The following is a 19,915-nucleotide window of genomic DNA, read 5'->3' on the forward strand; positions in this document are numbered from 1 at the left end:
GAAAAAGTTCATTAGGCATTAAAATTCGTTTAGAAAAAATGTAAAATATTACATCGTTGAATAAAGTATGTAATATGATGCCTTGCTATGGTGGCTGAGAGCAGACAGACGACCGCAAAGGGTTAAATATAGATGTGATTGTTTCTCCTCAAATATTTATTTCACGTATCCACGTGGACATTGGATATACCCCTACCCCCCTCACCGTGGACAATCGTGGACATTTTCGTAACCCCTTCCCCCCCCCCCCCTAAAGTTGTCCACGTGGTATGTGGACAGCCCCTAACATAAGAGGACACGACTTCAAATCTCGACTTCTATTATCATAGTGACAAACTATAGTCACCACATTCGCACTCGACAACATTGCATCTTACGTCATTCGTCGCGTAGAATAGGGGGGACTATTTCCTACTACAAATTTTCAAAAAAAAGTGACAGTATTTGAAAAAGCTTAATATTTCTCAGAATATAAAGCTCGACGCACTCCTCGGAAAGATCAAAATTGCACACTATTGATCCTCTGAAGCGATTTCGCTCTCAGGCTTCGTGTAGGACAAAACGTTGTGTGACTGTGGGGCTGTTCGCTGTCCGTTGGCTGAATAATTTTCGCAAAAAAAATCGCAAATCGCATGAAATGTTTTTTAACAGTATGGATTTCATCCTAATACAACGAAATCTCAGGATCGTGTAAGAATAATTTGACGGATTTCCTGAACAATGATGAATGACTTCCTAGTTCAAAAGATCGAAATTATATCCTCTGGATAACTATATCATAGACCTAGTGCGTGGGAACGTGTGGACTAGTGGACCGGATTGCAGTATTCCGAAGCAATGCTCTTTTGCCTGCTGCTTATGGTACTGTTTCAGATCTTCAACCTCATAAATTTTCACAATAATTAATAAAGATTGGCAGACCCGTCGATATTTCTCCCGGTCAGACTAACCGACACTATTCGCACTACTTATCTTCCAAACGACGATGAAAATATAAGGAAACATATTCAACCATTATTGCGTTCGAGAAGATCACTCTAGAGAATCAGCTAGATGCAGATGACAGCACAGAGAAAAAAGACAATTAGTATGAACAATAACTACAAAACCAGCCATAATCACACCCATTCTGAAAGGAAGTCTTCTACAAGGCTTGGAACGATTTCTTTATCAAGCTCGCGAGTAACTCAAAGTCTATCGAGTCTCGGACGTACAAAGATTTGTCTGGAAAGAACAAGCGATTCCAGAATATCTCGAAACTCCTAGAGAAGTTAATCCTAACACGGCTTTAACCTCAAATAAAAACAGCAATTGTAGTTTTGCTAAAAAACGGAACAAAGCGTTTGTCGGAGAAGATTGTAGTTCGACCAGTACAATGGCGTCTTCCACGATGTCTTGGGCATCAGTTCTATCTTCCGCACCGGCGATTTCTAGTGAAACTATTCCACTTCATCATAAACAACAATTGGCAAGTGAGATAAAATTATCCAAAAGTGCAACCCCGAATGAGAAATTCACAAAATCGAACTTGATTAAAACCAAAAGCCTACCGGTCAGTTACTATGAGCGATTTTCTTTTCCACTCGGTACATCAATCGATTTCTAACTTTCAGATTCAATCCAGGAACGGCAATGTGCCTTCTCCGGTTCTGCATTCTACGACAGGATCGACGAAACGTTCCTGTGACATCAATGGCAGTAGGAACCTTAGCAGCAATGGTGGTTCTCGAAATGGCAATAAAAACATGGGAAATGGGAAGCCAGTAAAACATTCAGGCAAAAATTCGGAAAAATCGAGCGAAAATCTCTCGAAGAAAAACGGACACCTCCCTCATGAACGACCTCTTGACCGTGAACGTGAGTCGAACAATCAGGACAAAATAGATTCAAAACCGGAAAACTCGTACAACTCACAGGCGGCACTATTTCCCCCATTGAATTCTACTGAATCACAAATCGCTACCACCAGCAATATGAGCTGTTTGAACAGCAATAAATTAACGGCAAGTCAAGATACGGCGCCCTCCAGTGCGGGGGGCAAAAATGGGACGCTTTTCAGCGATGTTTTACGACAGGCCCCTACTGATAGTTCTAACGGAACAACATCATCAGTTGAACCCAATGCGCCGAAGGGTGATTCCAACACTTCAACGAAACTACAGATTCGTGGCATGAGAGGAAGTGGCTTCCGGGACGACGCGACGAAATCAACTGGATCATTTCAGAGGAATCAAGCTCCGAAGGGTGCTACAAATATATTCAACAAGGCGAGAGATGATTCCAATAACTTGGATCGTGAATGGAGCAGAAATGTTTTTCGGAGCGGCGCAATGAAATCAACTGGATCATTGCAAAGGAATGAATCTCCAAGAGTTTCTGCAAGAATATACGGGACAACGAAAGATGATTTCCACAATTACGATCGTGAATGGGGCAGAAATGTTTTTCGGAGCAGCGCAACGGAATCAACTGGATCATTGCAGAGTAATGAAGCTCCAAGAGTTTCTGCAAGTTTATACGGAGCAGCGAAAGATGATTCCAATAACTTGGATCGTGAATGGGGCAGAAATGTTTTTCGGAGCGGCGCAACGGAATCAACTGCAGCATTGCAGAGTAATGAAGCTCCAAGAGTTTCTGCACGATTATACGGAGCAGCGAAAGATGATTCCAATAACTTGGATCGTGAATGGGGCAGAAATGTTTTTCGGAGCGGCGCAACGGAATCAACTGCAGCATTGCAGAGTAATGAAGCTCCAAGAGTTTCTGCACGATTATACGGAGCAGCGAAAGATGATTCCAATAACTTGGATCGTGAATGGGGCAGAAATGTTTTTCGGAGCGGCGCAACGGAATCAACTGCAGCATTGCAGAGTAATGAAGCTCCAAGAGTTTCTGCACGATTATACGGAGCAGCGAAGGATGATTTCCAAAATTACGGCGCATTGAAATCAACTGAAGCGTTTTGGAAGAACGAAACTCCGAAAGAAGCTGCAAATATATACGGCGAAGTGGAAGGTGATTTCAAAAATTCCGATCGTGTCCCGGGCGCAAGTAGTTTTCGGAGCGATGCTATCAAATCAATTGGATTATTTCAGATGGAGAAAGCTCCAAAGGGAGTTGCAACTATATTCGACAAATCAAAAGATTTGAATAACGTTGATCGTTTTTTGGACGGAAGTTGTTCTCAAAGTGGCACAATGAAATCAGTTGGATCATTTGGAAAGAACGAAGCACCGAAAATAGTTGCGAGTGTATTCGGCAAAGCGAAAAATGATTTCGAAAATTTTTATCGTGTCTTAGGCGCAAGTGATTTTAGGAATGGAGAAATGGAATCAATCAATTTATTCCGAAAGGACGAAGCCCCAAAAGTGGATGCAAATATGTTCGGCAAAGCGAAAGATTCGAATAACTTTGATCGTGTTTTGGACGGAAGATGTATTCGAAGTGGCGCAATGAAATCAACTGAATCATTTGAGAAGAACGAAGCACCGAAAGTAGTTGCGAGTGTATTCGGCAAAGCGAAAAATGATTTCGAAAATTTTTATCGTGTCTTAGGCGCAAGTGATTTTAGGAATGGAGAAATGGAATCAATTAATTTATTCCGAAAGGACGAAGCCCCAAAAGTGGATGCAAATATGTTCGGCAAAGCGAAAGATTCGAATAACTTTGATCGTGTTTTGGACGGAAGATGTATTCGAAGTGGCGCAATGAAATCAACTGAATCATTTGAGAAGAACGAAGCACCGAAAGTAGTTGAGAGTGTATTCGGTGAAGCGAAGAATGATTTCAAAAATTGTGATCGAGTATTGGGCGCAAATGATTCTCGGAACGGAGCAATGAAATCAACTGGAATAGTTGCAACTAAATTCGACAAATCGAAAGATGTTGTACATGTTGGTTCGGAGTCTGATTCAATCAAAATCCCAAAATTTTTACAGGGATCAGGCCCAGAATTCGAACTACTCTTTTATAAGAGGTATCTCGCTCGCAATCGTAACCTGCAAAATCGAGGAGCCATTCATCACGCTGCAGCCAACAATAAGGAACGTTTCGAAGAACCGTGCTCATCTACATCCAACGATTGGCGTTCACCGATTGGCAGATCCGTCGATGTTCCTCGGTCAGACTAACCGATAACATCAGCCAACCACCCCAACTACGTCCGCTGTACCTATTATTGACTTAAACTTATATGTAACAAATAACGATGGTTTATAAGCAGTTAAAGCTGCAACAATCTACTCGACAAAACGCGCTACTGAATCCACAAGATAATGTGAGGGAGCCCATGTGGACGCAATTTTTCGCCACTAGTCTTTCAATCAGTTTCAATTACCGCGCTAACAGATAAAATATATTGACAAGGCGATAATCGCGCAAAAGTACAATTAAATGTAATAAAAGAATGCATAATTCATTGTTTCTTCATCTTATATCCAAGTGTAGAAACCCTCCGAAGATGTCCTGTTACATGATGATAATTTCTGAAAGATTCTATGAAGCAGTTTTTTTTGTAGATTTTTGGAACCGATTTATGACTCTTATACCCATGTCAAATGTAGCGGTGTTGTCGGCGTGATAACTGCGGTATCGGCGGCTTAATAACGGCCGCTGCATGTTGCATGAATGCATGAATTGGGCTTTATTCGAAAAATAATTCCATACCATTTTCATTTGAATACCAGCTGACTCGGCGAACTTCGTTCCGCCTAAAACATTTTTTATTAGCGAATTCGTTTTTAAAACTGAGTCAGTGCCACACTGACTCTGTAATAAAACAACGTTTTCAGTTTCACGAATGCGGTGGTTTGTTAGTGTGCGTTATATAGTCTGATTTGTTTATATTTGCGACGATGTCGACGTCTGGTGGAGATATTAGTGCTTGGGAGGTAAATTATTCTCTATCAGATCAAAAGGGCCAAGTGCAGTGTAAAAATATAAAAGTTTGAATGAAAATTTTTACTTCATATTGTTTGATTACCTAACACATGTAGTCCTGACACTCACTTAACCATTTGTCGATGCATTTCCTGTTTGTTCCACAAATAATTACTATTATAATATAAAATCATCGTTAGACACAGTTTTCGTTGAATGTTTCTGCGATATCGGAAAAAAACCTCTTATTTTGACAGCAGTTAGTGAACAAAAACGAATTAGCTACATATGAATTCATTCGAACATTCACATTTTCTCACTATGCGAACGTTCGTGGGTTGAATCGCAAAACTCGCCATTGTTTGATCTTCTAATTGGCCCTTTACTATTTCTTTTTATAATGATTTTCCTATTACTTTTACCAAAACTCGTCATAATAATATAAATTTATTTTCAGACACAATTTTCGCTCAAAATTCTTGATTCACCTGCAAATAACTTTTTTCTCCGTTAGATGGAGTACATATTTGATACAGAAAAGTAAATTTTCATTAATTTTTTTTTATTTAAAAGTGCGCTATTACAGTTGAGAAGCTTTTTTCGCTTCTCACCAACGGTACGATTTTCATGGGAAAAAAATAGTTTATGTTGACTCAACGGTGACGGGACGTTGTATGTGTAGCGCACTTTAAGATCATTAACTGTTTCACCTTTATCTGTACATTTTTGAAGGAATTGGCCCTGAACTAGGTGGTGCGGAGTCAATAAAATAAATTGTACAAGTGCACTTTGCTTAAAACACATTTTCTCAGGGGTATGACTAAAACGTCAAATCCCTCATATTGCCAGTGTACCCAATATTGCTGCGGTTTACTGACATTTTGGTTCTGACAATTACTGTTGTTTACAACTCGATCCGGCTATATAGTCAAATAGTGGCTAACTTTAAACTCCATATTGAATGTGAACACCTCCATGTGAAACCGAAATATGAAAATCGCATGCAGTTAGAAATAAAGCAGCGCAATTTCCGTGATTTCAACAATTTCAATCCTCGCAAATGGTATGTTGGTAAACAAATGACGCCATATTGATTTTGATTTTGGGTAGCCTATATTCAACTGATGTCTAACCCCTGCATTTTCTCTTGCAACTTTTTTCCCATACTATAAAATGTTTCTCCGATCAAAGGAGCAAACATTCTCGTGACTCTGGTTTTGTTTATTTATGTTTTTAGCCGAACCAGAATTTCATCCTGAAATATGATTCTTCTGTAGAAATCTTTTATTATTTTGTGACGTTAGGTTTACGCTACACGCAGCTGAGAGACGAAGGTATCGTAAATTCAGGAAACGTTCATTCGAAATGTATCAATTCTAAGTCGATTTCAAAAGTTATGCTTAACTACCACGATTTAAAGTGTTTTATCATAGAATCGTTGATACAGCACACATTGAATACGGAAAAAAATTGGAAAATGAGAAAAACAAGACACTACAGACACAATTCGCATGAAATAAATGTTGTCTATTTCGTATTTCTAAGTTGTTTTGATGAATGAAAAAGTTTTCATGAATGAAAAGTCTCAATGAAAGTGAAACGTTGTGTAAACAAATATTTGCATACTTGAAGTTTTTGAATCACCCAAAAGGTTTTTTGAAAAATTTCGCTAAAAAAAAATATTTAAAAAATTAAAACTCATTCTTCTCAAAAACGTATTTTTTTTAAATTGTCAAATAAAAAATATATGAATAGCCTTTACAATATCCAACAAGTTGTCCATGCATCAGAAGATGGACACTTTTACAGGGATTTTTTTTTCTAAAAACAATTTTTTCATGTCTCCTTTGAACAAAATACAACAAATCCTAATTTTGTGTAAAGTCAAGATAGCGATATAGTGAATCCGACAAAGTCTTTGATCTTATCAAAACATGAACTTTTGTACATTTATAAAATGAATTTTGATTTTCAAAATATTTCTTTCAATGAATTTTAATTTCAAAAATTTGTTTGGTATTTTTAATGAAAATTTAAACAATTTCCTACATTTGATTTTTTAACCAACATTTTGTATATCTTATAATCTTATCTTATTATTGAAGAAAAAATATTTTGAAAATTAAAATTCATTTTCCTCGTAAACATTTTTTTTAAATTCTGAAAAAATAAATATGAATAGCCCATATAATTTCCAAGAAGTCACCCATACATCAGAAAATTTTTTGAACTACAAGTTTTTCATGTTTTTCTTTGAAAAATTACAATTAATGTTTAATTCGTAACATTTTTATGTATAAATTATCGCGATTTACATGCTCTGCTGACTTTTTTCATGTTTAACCTGATAATTTACACACAAAAATGTTACGAGTAAAAAATTATTCTTTCAGGAGACTCCATACAAAAATGCCTTATATTCCAGAAACTATAAAAGATAGAATGTTGACGTCTTCTACGAAAGTTCATATTTTAAAAAGATCTAAAACTTTGTCGAATATACTGTATTGCTATCTTGACTTTAAGCAAAGTTAGGATTATTTGTAGTTTTTTCAAAGGAAACATGAAAAAGTTATTGTTAGAAAACCTTTTTCCCTGTGAAAGGGCCCATTTTCCTATGTATGACGACTTGTTAGAAACAAACAATTTGATTCTATCCGCATGACCCATCTTTGTATGAATAAGGAAAAAAATAAAGATAAAATTTTTAAAGAAATTTGGAGATATCACTTCATTCTAGAAAAGGGGGTCTCTTGTCCAAAATAGATTGAGAATCCCTGCTACACCATATCAAACATTCCGTATTCTTCAATAAATCCAAATGCAATGGCATCCATCTGTATCGAATTATCATCGATACTTCGGTTTTCGCTAAATGCTCCGTTCAGTCCGGCTGCAGGAAAGAAATGGGATTGGGAGAGATGAGCATAATGCATAGGCGTGTGAGCGTGACCATTCTCATCTCACATCGCAATAAAAACAAGTTTTCGGGTCAATAATCAACAAGCATATTACTCTGGGACATTTTATTGACGTAGGATTACGTCTTTCGGGAACATATTGGGGTACAAATTGAATATCGAAAATCGAGTACATTGTGAAAACTGTCCAATTTCAAACGCTTATTGCTCAGTCATTTCATGATGGATTGATGAATTTTTTGCGTCAATCGATTTCGGTACTCTATAACAATTTTTTATATTGAAGAAAATAATATATGTCATGAAATTAACTATCCAACAATTGAAAAATCTCAACCCCTATCCTAACGGAAATACCCACTTCTGATTGGTCGAAATTGACGACACATGCGGCGGGTCCCTAACAGAAACATCGAAACCAAGCTGCCTGACAGAAATCGACAATGCAAATACATGAAAGTAGGGGGAACTTTTGCTCCCACTGAAATGTGTTCCCTAACAGAGACATCAAAACTAAGCTGCCTGGGGGAAATCGGCAAATACATAATGAAGAGTGGGGGGGGGCTTGTGTTCCTACTGAAATGTATTCCCTAACAGAGATATCAAAACCAAGGTGCCCGGGGGAAATCGGTGTTGCAAATATATGCAAGTCGGAGCATTTTTATATTGCAAGTAAGGAGAGTGATACGATGAATTCTAGCAAATAAAATTTAATTTTGGAACTTTAATGTTGGTTGCTTCGTTAAATTTCATATCGAAGACCGATCGTGTATTGTGAAAAATTTAGCACAAGTGTAAGTGTAAAGTTGTATATGGTAGCAGTTGTGTTAAAAATGACTTGATACAGGTCGTAATCGATTATATATAATCGCAATTTCACTTTCAACGATAATTTTCGAATCCAATACATAATCGAATCACAAAAAAAGCTATTTTTCTATTAATGTTTGACATTCATATATCAATGAAAAAATTGTTTTCTTGAGATTCGATTATGTATAGGATTTGAAAATAATTGTTGAAAAAAAATGGTCAACTATATATAATCGAGTCCGACCTGTATATGAAACGGTTTATTTCAATTTTCTTTAAAAAAACCGAGGTGTGTTTCCGCTCGAGAACGGGTCGTTTGGTTTAAGCTGTCTGTTTTGTTGTGTTATTTTTTAACCCAAGAAAAGTTTATACGGCGAGAAAAACTGGAAAAGTGAAGAAATATTAGAAAAAGTGATTTCCTACATGCTCTTCTTATAGCATTTGATGTTGTTAGTCCAATTAAAATTCGCATTGGGTTGAATAAACACTCAGAAAGTAAAAATTATGCAAGAAAATTACCTATTCCAATTCAAATGTGTTTTCTCTATATAAAAGTAACATGTTTTACTGATGAGAAAAATTAATAATTGTGTTCGGTGTTGGTAATTCTCTTATATTACTTTGGTGAGTTTTTTTTTCTTTAGCTCATCCATACATAACACAGGAGGCATCTCGTCTAGGATCACAGAGTGCGGTTTCATCATATCTCGTTCCACTTCGGTATCTTTCAACTGATTCACACCATTCAACGACTGTTTACCATCCTTCTGTCATCATCACTCGGTAAACACTGGTGGAGTGAACAAACAATACCCAACAACCAAACAAATCGGCCCTTTTCAGAGCCACCAAATCATTATTAAAGAGTTCAACGAAGTAATTGTTCAAACATATCCAAAATCAACAGATAGCCTAATGGAATCCTACGTCAACTATGCGGTCGTGTCTCGGACACAACCCTCCTGTGACTTTTTTTTCGATAGAAGTGATTATCATACCGCTCCGTTCAGCTGGCAAAGAGGGATTACCTTGCACTCCAAGTGTAACGCTCTCGTTTTCGAAACGCTAAACTTACACCGCGGTACAGAAATGAAAGACGTAGTCCTTCGTCAAAAAGTGTAAGCTATTGCATGGTTGAATGAAGTATTCAATATGATTCCCCGCTGTGGTGGCTGAGAGCAGACATTCGACCGCAAAGAGTTATATATTAATTCTAAACGAAGGTTGTAATATTCGTTCATAATTACGCATGCGCATTGCTGAAGACTCGAAACTTGGTCATGGGGAATATTTGGTGTTTATCGCCTATTTATACTGTGGAGTGGATCAATCAGATAAATAATAATTAGGCAGCTTATTTGAGATCTTACTGGTAGAGCTTTTCAACTGTAAATCGGTAAAACGGACAGTTCTAACTAACTGGATTCTAGAGCTATTATCCAAATTAATTGCGCACAGGAACGTTTCTTAGATAACATAGTCATTATCACGATACAGAAGGGAGAAACAGGAAAGAAAATGGGTTTATAGATAAATGCGGTAGGATGATATGTGAAGCAATAGAAAAGGATTGAGATAGATAAATTGAAGAATTTATTGCTAATTTCGGTTCGATGCGCGAGCGCACGATACTCTTTTCCGAACCATTTGCTCTATTGTCATTGGTTATACGTTATCTCTTCTCTCCTAATGATTGCTATTTTTAAGATACATAAGTCCTCGAAAAAGCTGAAAGACTAACGTGTTCAAAAAAAATCCGATCTCTAGTTCATGCCCAACAAACATTACATCGTATAACTTTTGCACATGCTAGGTCGCGTATGAATTCATATCAAATTACAATCGTATAAAATATCGATCACATACGCATTTTTATGCGTTTAAAATATGACATATACGAATACCGCCTCCCCAGCAAACATTAAATCGTATAACTTTGCACATGATAAGTCACATATAATTTCGTATCAAATCACAATCGCATAAAATATCAATCAAAATATCGATCATATATATCTAAAATCGCATAAAATGCAAAAAACACGATTTTCTATGTCATCGATGGATTGAGTGCCCAGCAAACATTAAATCGCATAACAAGCGTATATATAACATCATATGCCCTAAAATTTGGTTGGCATATAATGCGCCTAACTGGCATATGCATGCAAAAGTGGAGGCCATATACATACATAGCAAATGCTTACCGAATTTGTTTGGATGAATATGCAACTTTGACCGGCTATAATAGCGACTAGTGCCATACTCATATACGATTTATTACAGACATAGAAAAAAAAACAAATGGCGCAAAATATTTTCGTGAAATGTTTATTATATATTTATATATTATATATTTATTATTGAGTATTTATGTTTGTAGAAATAATAATTGTTTGGTTAACTTGTGTTGGGAGTGGAATTTAATGTTTAAAATGGCACAGATTGATGTTTGGTGAAAACTGCTCCGTTATGGGTTCGAACTCCGGTCGTCTGGATTATCATCCACCAGCTATCTCGCGCGGCTATCTGCAATTTAATTCAATAGCGGTTAAAACTTTCGAGTGCATCAGCATTTCATTGACATTTCAATATGATGTAATATGTCCTTTATTAGGATCTAATATGATTTACTGTTTCATGATTTTCTTCAGCATGCAACACGATTTACTCCAGTACTGAATCGATTGAAATTATACGCTTATACGACACACAAACTGCATCAGCGTAATATACGCATATGATGCGGATTAAATATATTTTACGACAATGTACATCATAAAATTGATGTTTATTATACCGATATGCGACTTAATTTGATAATGGTATATAAAATCGAGTTTTTACATTTTATGCGATTTCAAATATACACGATACATACTTTGATTGATATTATATGTGATTATGATTTATTCGGATTTCTTGTAAGACTTGGCACGTGCAAAATTATACGATTTAATGTTTGCTGGGTATAACCCCAGCAAACATTAAATCGTATAACTTTGCACATGATAAGTCACATATAATTTCGTATCAAATCACAATCGCATAAAATATCAAAATCTCGATCATATATATCTAAAATCGCATAAAATGCAAAAACACGATTTTCCATGTCATCGATGGATTGAGTGGTAACGTTGTCGTATCAAATCGCATATCAGTCCAAAAAGCATCGCATATCGTTATATACGGCTTTATATGCGTACAAAATATGGCATATACGTATATCGCCTCCACTTTTGTGTGTATATGCTAGTTATCTGCATCATATATCATACAAATGTGTCTTGGTTGTATGTATATTGCCTCCAAATATAGCTATTCATACGACTTAATGTTTGCTGGGACATCATATGCCCTAAAATTTGGTTGGCATATAATGCGCCTAACTGGCATATGCATGCAAAAGTGGAGGCCATATACATACATGGCAAATGCTTACCGAATTTGTTTGGATGAATATGCAACTTTGACCGGCTATAATAGCGATTATGTTGGAATCGAATTGCGATCTAATATGAATATATTCATGAATTGTCAAAGCACCAAATACGACTTTTGTCATACTCATATACGATTTATTACAGACATAGAAAAAAAAACAAATGGCGCAAAATATTTTCGTTAAATGTTTATTATAACCTCACGAATCGCCATTTTTATATATGAGTATTTATGTTCGTAGAAATAATAATTGATTGATTGACTTATGTTGGGAGTGGAATATGAATTTTTAAAATGACACAGATTGATGTTTGGTGAAAACTGCTCCGATGTGGGTTCGAACTCCGGTCGTCTGGATTATCATCCACCAGCTATCTCGCGCGGCTATCTGAAATTTAATTCAACAGCGGTTAAAACTTTCGCGTGCATCAGCATTTCATTGACATTTCAATATGATGTAACATGTTCTTTATTAGGATCTAATATGATTTACTGTTTCATGATTTTCTTCAGCATGCAACACGATTTACTACAGTACTGAATCGATTTAAATTATACGCTTATACGACACACAAACTGCATCAGCGTAATATACGCATATGATGCGGATTAAATATATTTTACGACAATGTACATCATAAAATTGATGTTTATTATACTGAATTGCGACTTAATTTGATAATGATATATAAAATCGTGTTTTTACATTTTATGCGATTTCAAATATACACGATACATATTTTGATTGATATTATATGCGATTATGATTTATTCTGATTCCTTGTAAGACTTAGTACGTGCAAAATTATACGATTTAATGTTTGCTGGGTGGTAACGTTGTCGTATCAAATCGCATATCAGTCCAAAAAGCATCGCATATCGTTATATACGGCTTTATATGCGTACAAAATATGGCATTTACGTATATCGCCTCCACTTTTGTGTGTATATGCTAGTTATCTGCATCATATATCATACAAATGTGTCTTGGTTGTATGTATATCGCCTCCAATTATAGCTATTCATACGACTTAATGTTTGCAGGGTCCCCAACAAACATTAAATCGTATAACTTTGCACATGATAAATCACATATTAATTCGTATCAAATCACAATCGCATAAAATATCAATCAAAATATGGATCACATATCTAAAATCGTATAAAATGCTAAAACAAGATATTCCATGTCCTCAATGGATGAGGTGGTAACATTGTCGGATCAAATCGCATATCAGTGTAAAAAGCATTGTATATCGTTACACACTGATTTTTATGCGTAAAAAATATGGCATATACGCAGTTATATGCATCATAAATCATCCAAATATGACTTGGATGCATGTATATCGCATGTATATGGCATTTCATACGATTTAATGTTTGCTGGGTGATCTGTACTTGAAACTATCTCTCAAGTAGGTCAAATAATGTTACAATAAATTGTGATACAGACAGCAGGAGCAATAATGATATACAAAAACAACATATATCTTGCCAAAAGCGGGACGTATATTAAGTAAATAACATAAAAGTTTCACAACAACAAACAAAAATAATACTACGGAGATTGTGTAGACAACCCCTTCTCCTTGTATGTAATGACACCTTTTTCTATCAGGTCCGGAATCTCAACCGCTAACCATGGCGCTAGCTGAATACAAAAAAATAGAAATGTTATCAGATCATTGATTGGAAGAAAAACCATGCCCAACCTACCCCCAATGCCATAGCGTGTGCTATGCCGAATTTGGGTACGTTCCTTGCCCATAGTGGTTTAAAGTGGTCCGTGAGACAAATCTTTCCTCCTCGATACATTTTTGCCGTCTTTCCGTCTAGTTCTGGAAGTGCAATCTCGGGCGATGTCGTCGGGTATGTCACTGGAATCTAATATTCTCTGTTGAAAATATTTTCCAATACATCGAAACTGCATACTTACATCGAATTCAACATCGAACTCGTATTTCAACAGATTATGAACATACCAGCATTTGCCAAACCATTTGGTGCCTTCCTTGTTTGACTCAAGTCGAAACCAGTCAGAATCGGATGATTTATTGTTCTGGACGTACTGAGTTTTGAAAACATTCAATAGAAATAATTGAACTTTCTCTATAACATGAAAAGCATGCACGAAATACCTTGATTAGCGCTTGATATTCTTCCTTCAAACGTTTGACCCAGAGATCTTTCTCCCGAGGACCGGCTTTTGTTTGTAACAGTGGAATACTGCTGAGTGTTTTTCGAGTTCCTTCGTCTACCATTTCGAAGTTCTATAGAGGAATTGGTACTAAATACGAACAATTCTGATTGGACATATGTTGTGAACTGTTTCTGGTAGTCGTATCGATGTTGTGTATCATTGACAGCTGATTTCAACGTGTCACGAAATAAACTGAAAAAAAAGCAAACACAAAAACAAGAATTGAATCCCGCCCATTCACTTGTTGTTCATTCGCATTTTCGAAGCAACAGTGTTGCCGCCCACAATATTTTTCAGCCTAATGAAGCAAATTCACCCACTTTGGATTAGTACGAATGGAGGTAATTTTGGAATCTTCGATTACATTAAATTGCGTCACATTGGCGCAATTGGGTAGTCTCGATTCCATATCCTCTTCAGATGACGAATTCACTTTGACCACAGAGCAAATTTCACTACAAAAAATAAGTCTGCAGTATACTTCTAACCGCATAATTATTCCGTGTCCATTGCTACAACTTCTTCGAGAGCAGGCGTAACTTCCATGATCCATCATGAATATGATGCATGACCCCTTTCACCTACAACATCTAGTCTCACTCGTGGTGCACTTGCATATCATAGGAGGCCAGGACACTCAGTAGAGTAGTGAAATTACTCGATGTGTGACCAATCGAAGCGTTTGTATTTTTTCCATTATTTTTGAAGTCAAATTGTAGGTTAAGGAGATAAGTATAAGAGATAAAATAAAGCGCGCCTTTGCAGCTACAGAAATTGAGAATTTCCTTTTCAGTGTAGTGTAAACTGCTATCTCATCAGTTATAAAGACATTTGCCACAATAAAATCTAATCAGAATTAGGCGTGGTGCATAAATAATGTAGCGCCCAAAACTTCGGATCTTGGAATTTAAATCGTAGGTTAAAGGAATAAGTAATAATCCGGTAAGCGGAGAAAATATACAATGCTATTTGAAAGAAAAGAGCATCTCTACAGTTACAGAAATGAAAATTTTTCTATTTACTGTAGTGTAAAGCGCTATCTCATCTATATAAATAAAAATGTAAGGCAAAATCTGCTAGTAAGCGAAAAACCCGAAGAAAGGGTGGTCCGATTTTAGCCTTCTTTATTTTGTTGTATTCGTTTCTTCCCGTAGATCAATATAGTGGAGAGAATTACCGGAAAATTCTGAAGGAAAGTCGGAAAGTTCGGAAAATTGAATTCCCACATGTTCGAAAATTACATCATAATAAGCGTTGTTAGTCCATTCGATGTTTGCGCTACCGAAATTGATCTTTGTTCGTAAGTGGAAATGGATTTTCAGGCGAAATAACGCATTTCCATATTTTATCTCTATATAAATAAAAATGTAAGGCTAAATCTGTGGGTAAGCGGAAACCCCGAAAAAGGGATGGTCCGACTTTAGCCTTCTTTATTTTGTTGTATTCGTCTCTTCCCGTTGATCAATATAGTGGAGGGGAAAACCGGAAAATTCTGAAGGAAAGTCGGAAAGTTCGGAAAATTGAATTTCCACATGTTCGAAAATTACATCATAATAAGCGTTGTTAATCCATTTGATGTTTGCGCTATCGAAATTGATCTTTGTTCGTAAGTGGAAAAGGATTTTCAGACGGAATAACGCATTCCTATATCTTCTATCTATATAAGCAAAAATGTAAGGCCAAATGTGTTGGTGTGCCCTAAACCCGAGTGTGAGGTGCGTGAAAGACACAACGTCCTATCCCTCGCAGCTGACAGTATAACAGTGATGTTGATATTATATACTGGCAACACTAGTTAGCCATACATTGGGCATCATTTCCTCTCAGAACAGACAATTGTCGAGCCGGTAAGTCATACTCAATATTTATTCCCTGTGTCAGGTGATTTCACTGTAGGTTTATACCGACTACATTGAGGAATCTGTACAGTAAATATAGGAATGCTTCACATTGGCGACCCTGCCGGATATTTTAATAAGCAGTGAAATCACCCGACATAGAGAGAAGAAATTCTAAAAATATGGCGTGTTGGGACAACCGTCTGTGAAAATAAATGGCGCGTCGGGACAACCGCCTGAAAACTGCGTGTTGGGAAACCGCTTGGAAGTGGCGTGTCGGGACAACCGCCTGAAAACCGCGTGTTGGGAAACCGCTTGGAAGAGACGTGTCGGGACAACCGTCTATGAAAGCTGCGTGTTGGGACAACCGCTTCAGCAAAAGAATGGTGGCGGAGCAGCCAACCAATGTCGGCGTGTTGGAATGGCTGCAGAAGTGATAATGCGAGTTGGGTTGATAGCATATTAGCTTCCAACTCAATCATTAGGGTTTTCTCCAGAGAAAGTAATGCGGGAAGGAAAATCCAAAGGTTTTCGCCCCTATTAGACCGTGGAGGAGCACATAGTCACTGTAATGGTCGAGTGACAGTCTGAAACTAGATGAAGTTCCGGATTTGACACCGAACGTTACATTGTGGAGAGCATTGTACACCGTTTCATTAATGATAATCAGCTGGATAACCTAAAGTAGAGGTTTTAGCGAGCAGTATATATATTTTTAAATCATGTATCCACAAATGACATGCCTGCACCAAGAAAAGTTTCAATTCTGTTTCCATTTCTTATTAAGATAGTTGGAATGTATGTATCTTCTCCCGTTAATAACGTGGATATTTGTTCCGGTGTGCAGCGTATGGAGAAACTACGGATATTTTCGTTGCCATTTCCTGGTAGGTTTTTCTGTATGCGAGTATTTATAATTTGACTCTGTGGAAATTTAGATGATACTGGAACAAGGAAAGAATGAAAAAACACAAGCAATGAACAATTTTGACAGTTGCGTGTTATTGAGTGCGTAAAGTACTTGCTTATATCTATTGAGTGCGTGCAGTACTTACTTATATCTAGCCCATGATTATATATACAAGTGAAGCAACATCATTACTTCAATAGGAAGAGGATTACGGTTTGTCGAGCGGCGGTTGTTTGTTTTGTTATTGCTAGGGTATGCCATTTTCGCATTTTCACATGCGAGAGCGAGATACGAGAGATGAACTGTGTGAGAATGAAATTCTACAAAATCCTTCCTTCTCTTTCACATAAATTCGAGAATGCCACATGATTGCTTCATCTGGTATATATAGGCACTAGCCAAAGTATACAAAACAAGGCAGTCCATTCCCGCAAGTAGACATCCAATTTGGATGTAAACATATTACGTCAGCATCATCGAACTGCATTTATGGATATCACTCAGATAATTTGCCGTCATTTTTCGTTCCTTTAAAAAATCATGCTAGTTACAAAAAACCTTTCTGAATTATGAACCGTTTTACAAGTGTTACGCAAATGGTAAGAATAGATAGAGTATGTAGATCAGTATAGACCGTTGGGATTGTAATCAGATAAAATGCACGCAGCAGTACATTTTTTTTAATCCGTTTACACTATTTCAAGTATTCTATAGCGTTGATTGAAGAAATTAAAATAAATTGAAATGACAAATCATGACACAAAAAAATAAAATAACATAAAAAGAATGAGGGAGAAGGAAGATGTGTGGTGCGTGAAAGACACAACGTCCTATCCCTCGCAGTTGACAGTATAACAGTGATGTTGATATTATATACTGGCAACACTAGTTAGCCATACATTGGGCATCATTTCCTTTCACAACAGACAACTGTCGAGCCGGTAAGTCATACTCAATATTTATTCCCTGTGTCAGGTGATTTCACTGTAGGTTTATACCGACTACATTGAGGAACCTGTACAGTAAATATAGGAATGCTTCACACCGAGGAAGGAATGGTCCGATTTGAACTGTCTTTATTTTGTAATATTCTCTGTATCAAACATGTATTCCATGCAACGGAGAAACATGTTATTTCCAAATGCTTGAAGAATCTTGAACGAGAATTGTGTCTGATAATAATTTTATATTATAAGGACGAATTTTGTAGAAGTACTAGACAATTTATAATAAAAGGAAATTGTAAAGGGTCAAAGGGTAATCAATCAATGAAGAGTTCAGTGATTGGACTCACTAACGTTCACTTAGTAAGAAAACGTAGATGTTTGAAAGTATTCAAATAAAAAACAGGAAGTGGGTTATATCTATGGTATAACCGCAAGGGTGACGTAGGACTATCGTTGATTTAGAGATCATTTGTTTGAAGTTGAATCTAAATCCATTCTGAATGAATGAATAAATGAATATTTGGGAGACTTCGAAAACGAGAGCGTTACGTTGGAGGCACAAGGTTTTATGCATCCAATATAGGATACGAAAAACCTTGTTCTGAAGAATAATCTTCAGAAGCTAACCTGCTAACTGTACTTGATTGACAAATCACAAACCCAAATGTATTATATGGATATTTTATGGATAGAAAACATTAAAATAAACTCTTTCACATGAATGTAATTTGAAATTCCCACAGGAACTGGCAGATTATTTTCAGTAACGATTAGATATTTCCACATTTTCCTCGATACTGGAAGCCCACCAGTGGTTAATACTAACTCGATAACCACCTGTTAATAGTACTTGATTGAAAAATATTTGGTCACAGTGTTACATGAATAGAAAACTTTCAAATAAACTCTTTTACATGAATGTATTTTAAAATTCCCAGAGGAAATGGCTGATTATTTCCCAGCAATGATTAGATCTTTCCGGAACTTTCTCGATGCTGAATGGCATCCAAACGGAAAGAATTCTGCGCGTGTATGTGTCGATCCTTCGCCGTCCACCTCCTCCAGCACGTTAGGCAACGATGTTGTCTTGTCGATGTCCTCAAATGAATGTGTCTCACCACCAGAATATGGCTTAAGTATGCTTTTTGTGTGTGATTGAATCGAGAGAAGGTGTGGTTTACGATGGCAATTTGGAATTCAAACTAGAGGGGAATGAACTCTCTGAGCTCGGAACTTTCGGCGACTGAGCAATAATCGATTGCGGGCGCATACAATATTGGATACGGAAATATCCTACTGATGGGGAAAAATAATCTTCAGAAGCTATCCTGTTAATTGCGATTGCTTGAAAAATCACAAAACCAAATGTATTTGGTCACAGTGTTACATGGATAGAAAACATTCAAATAAACTCTTTCACATGAATGTATTTTTAAATTTCCAGAGGTATTGGCAGATTATTTTCAGTAACGATTAGATATTTCCACATTTTCCTCGATACTGGAAGCCCACCAGTGGTTTATGCTAACTCGATAACCATCTGTTAATAGTACTTGATTGAAACATATTTGATCAAAGTGTTACATGGATAGAAAACATTCAAATAAACTCTTTCACATGAATGTATTTTTAAATTCCCAGAGGAACTGGCAGATTATTTTCCAGATCTTTCTCGATGCTGAATGGCATCCAAACGGAAAGAATTCCGCGCGTGTATGTGTGTGTGTGTAACGGCTGCTTCGAGATCTTCCCGGGGAACCGTTTGTGGCATCACTCTCCTCCTGATGGATTCATGTCTAGCCTAAGGTGCACAAACAGGCTCTTGGTGACACCGTTCATCAGCGCTTTCATGATAAACGAAGAGCTTCACCACAACAGCGACAACATGCTCCAATCGCTGTTCAATTAGAACTGAGTGGATTTCCGAGCGGCGCTCGCTTATATACCGATTGGTGATT

General features: G+C 36.8%; 2 protein-coding genes across 2 annotated transcripts; one reads left to right on the forward strand and one right to left on the reverse strand.

Annotated features, from left to right (window-relative positions):
- Nucleotides 1–428: 428 nt before the first annotated feature.
- Nucleotides 429–4,417, forward strand: LOC129777542 (uncharacterized). The gene is made up of 2 exons (XM_055783863.1): nucleotides 429–1,552; nucleotides 1,614–4,417. Exons 1-2 carry the CDS (start codon nucleotides 1,376–1,378, stop codon nucleotides 4,128–4,130), a joined length of 2,694 nt encoding a protein of 897 aa, XP_055639838.1. The 5' UTR covers nucleotides 429–1,375; the 3' UTR covers nucleotides 4,131–4,417.
- A 9,130-nt stretch (nucleotides 4,418–13,547) lies between these two features.
- LOC129778821 (ubiquitin-fold modifier-conjugating enzyme 1) lies at nucleotides 13,548–14,435 on the reverse strand. Its single transcript, XM_055785938.1, has 4 exons — nucleotides 14,201–14,435; nucleotides 13,999–14,130; nucleotides 13,779–13,946; nucleotides 13,548–13,713 (listed from the first exon to the last, which is right to left on the reverse strand). Exons 1-4 carry the CDS (start codon nucleotides 14,321–14,323, stop codon nucleotides 13,621–13,623), a joined length of 516 nt encoding a protein of 171 aa, XP_055641913.1. The 5' UTR covers nucleotides 14,324–14,435; the 3' UTR covers nucleotides 13,548–13,620.
- Nucleotides 14,436–19,915: the final 5,480 nt, after the last annotated feature.

Source organism: Toxorhynchites rutilus, chromosome 3 (genome assembly GCF_029784135.1).
Source record: "Toxorhynchites rutilus septentrionalis strain SRP chromosome 3, ASM2978413v1, whole genome shotgun sequence".
Taxonomy (NCBI): Eukaryota; Metazoa; Arthropoda; class Insecta; order Diptera; family Culicidae; genus Toxorhynchites; species Toxorhynchites rutilus.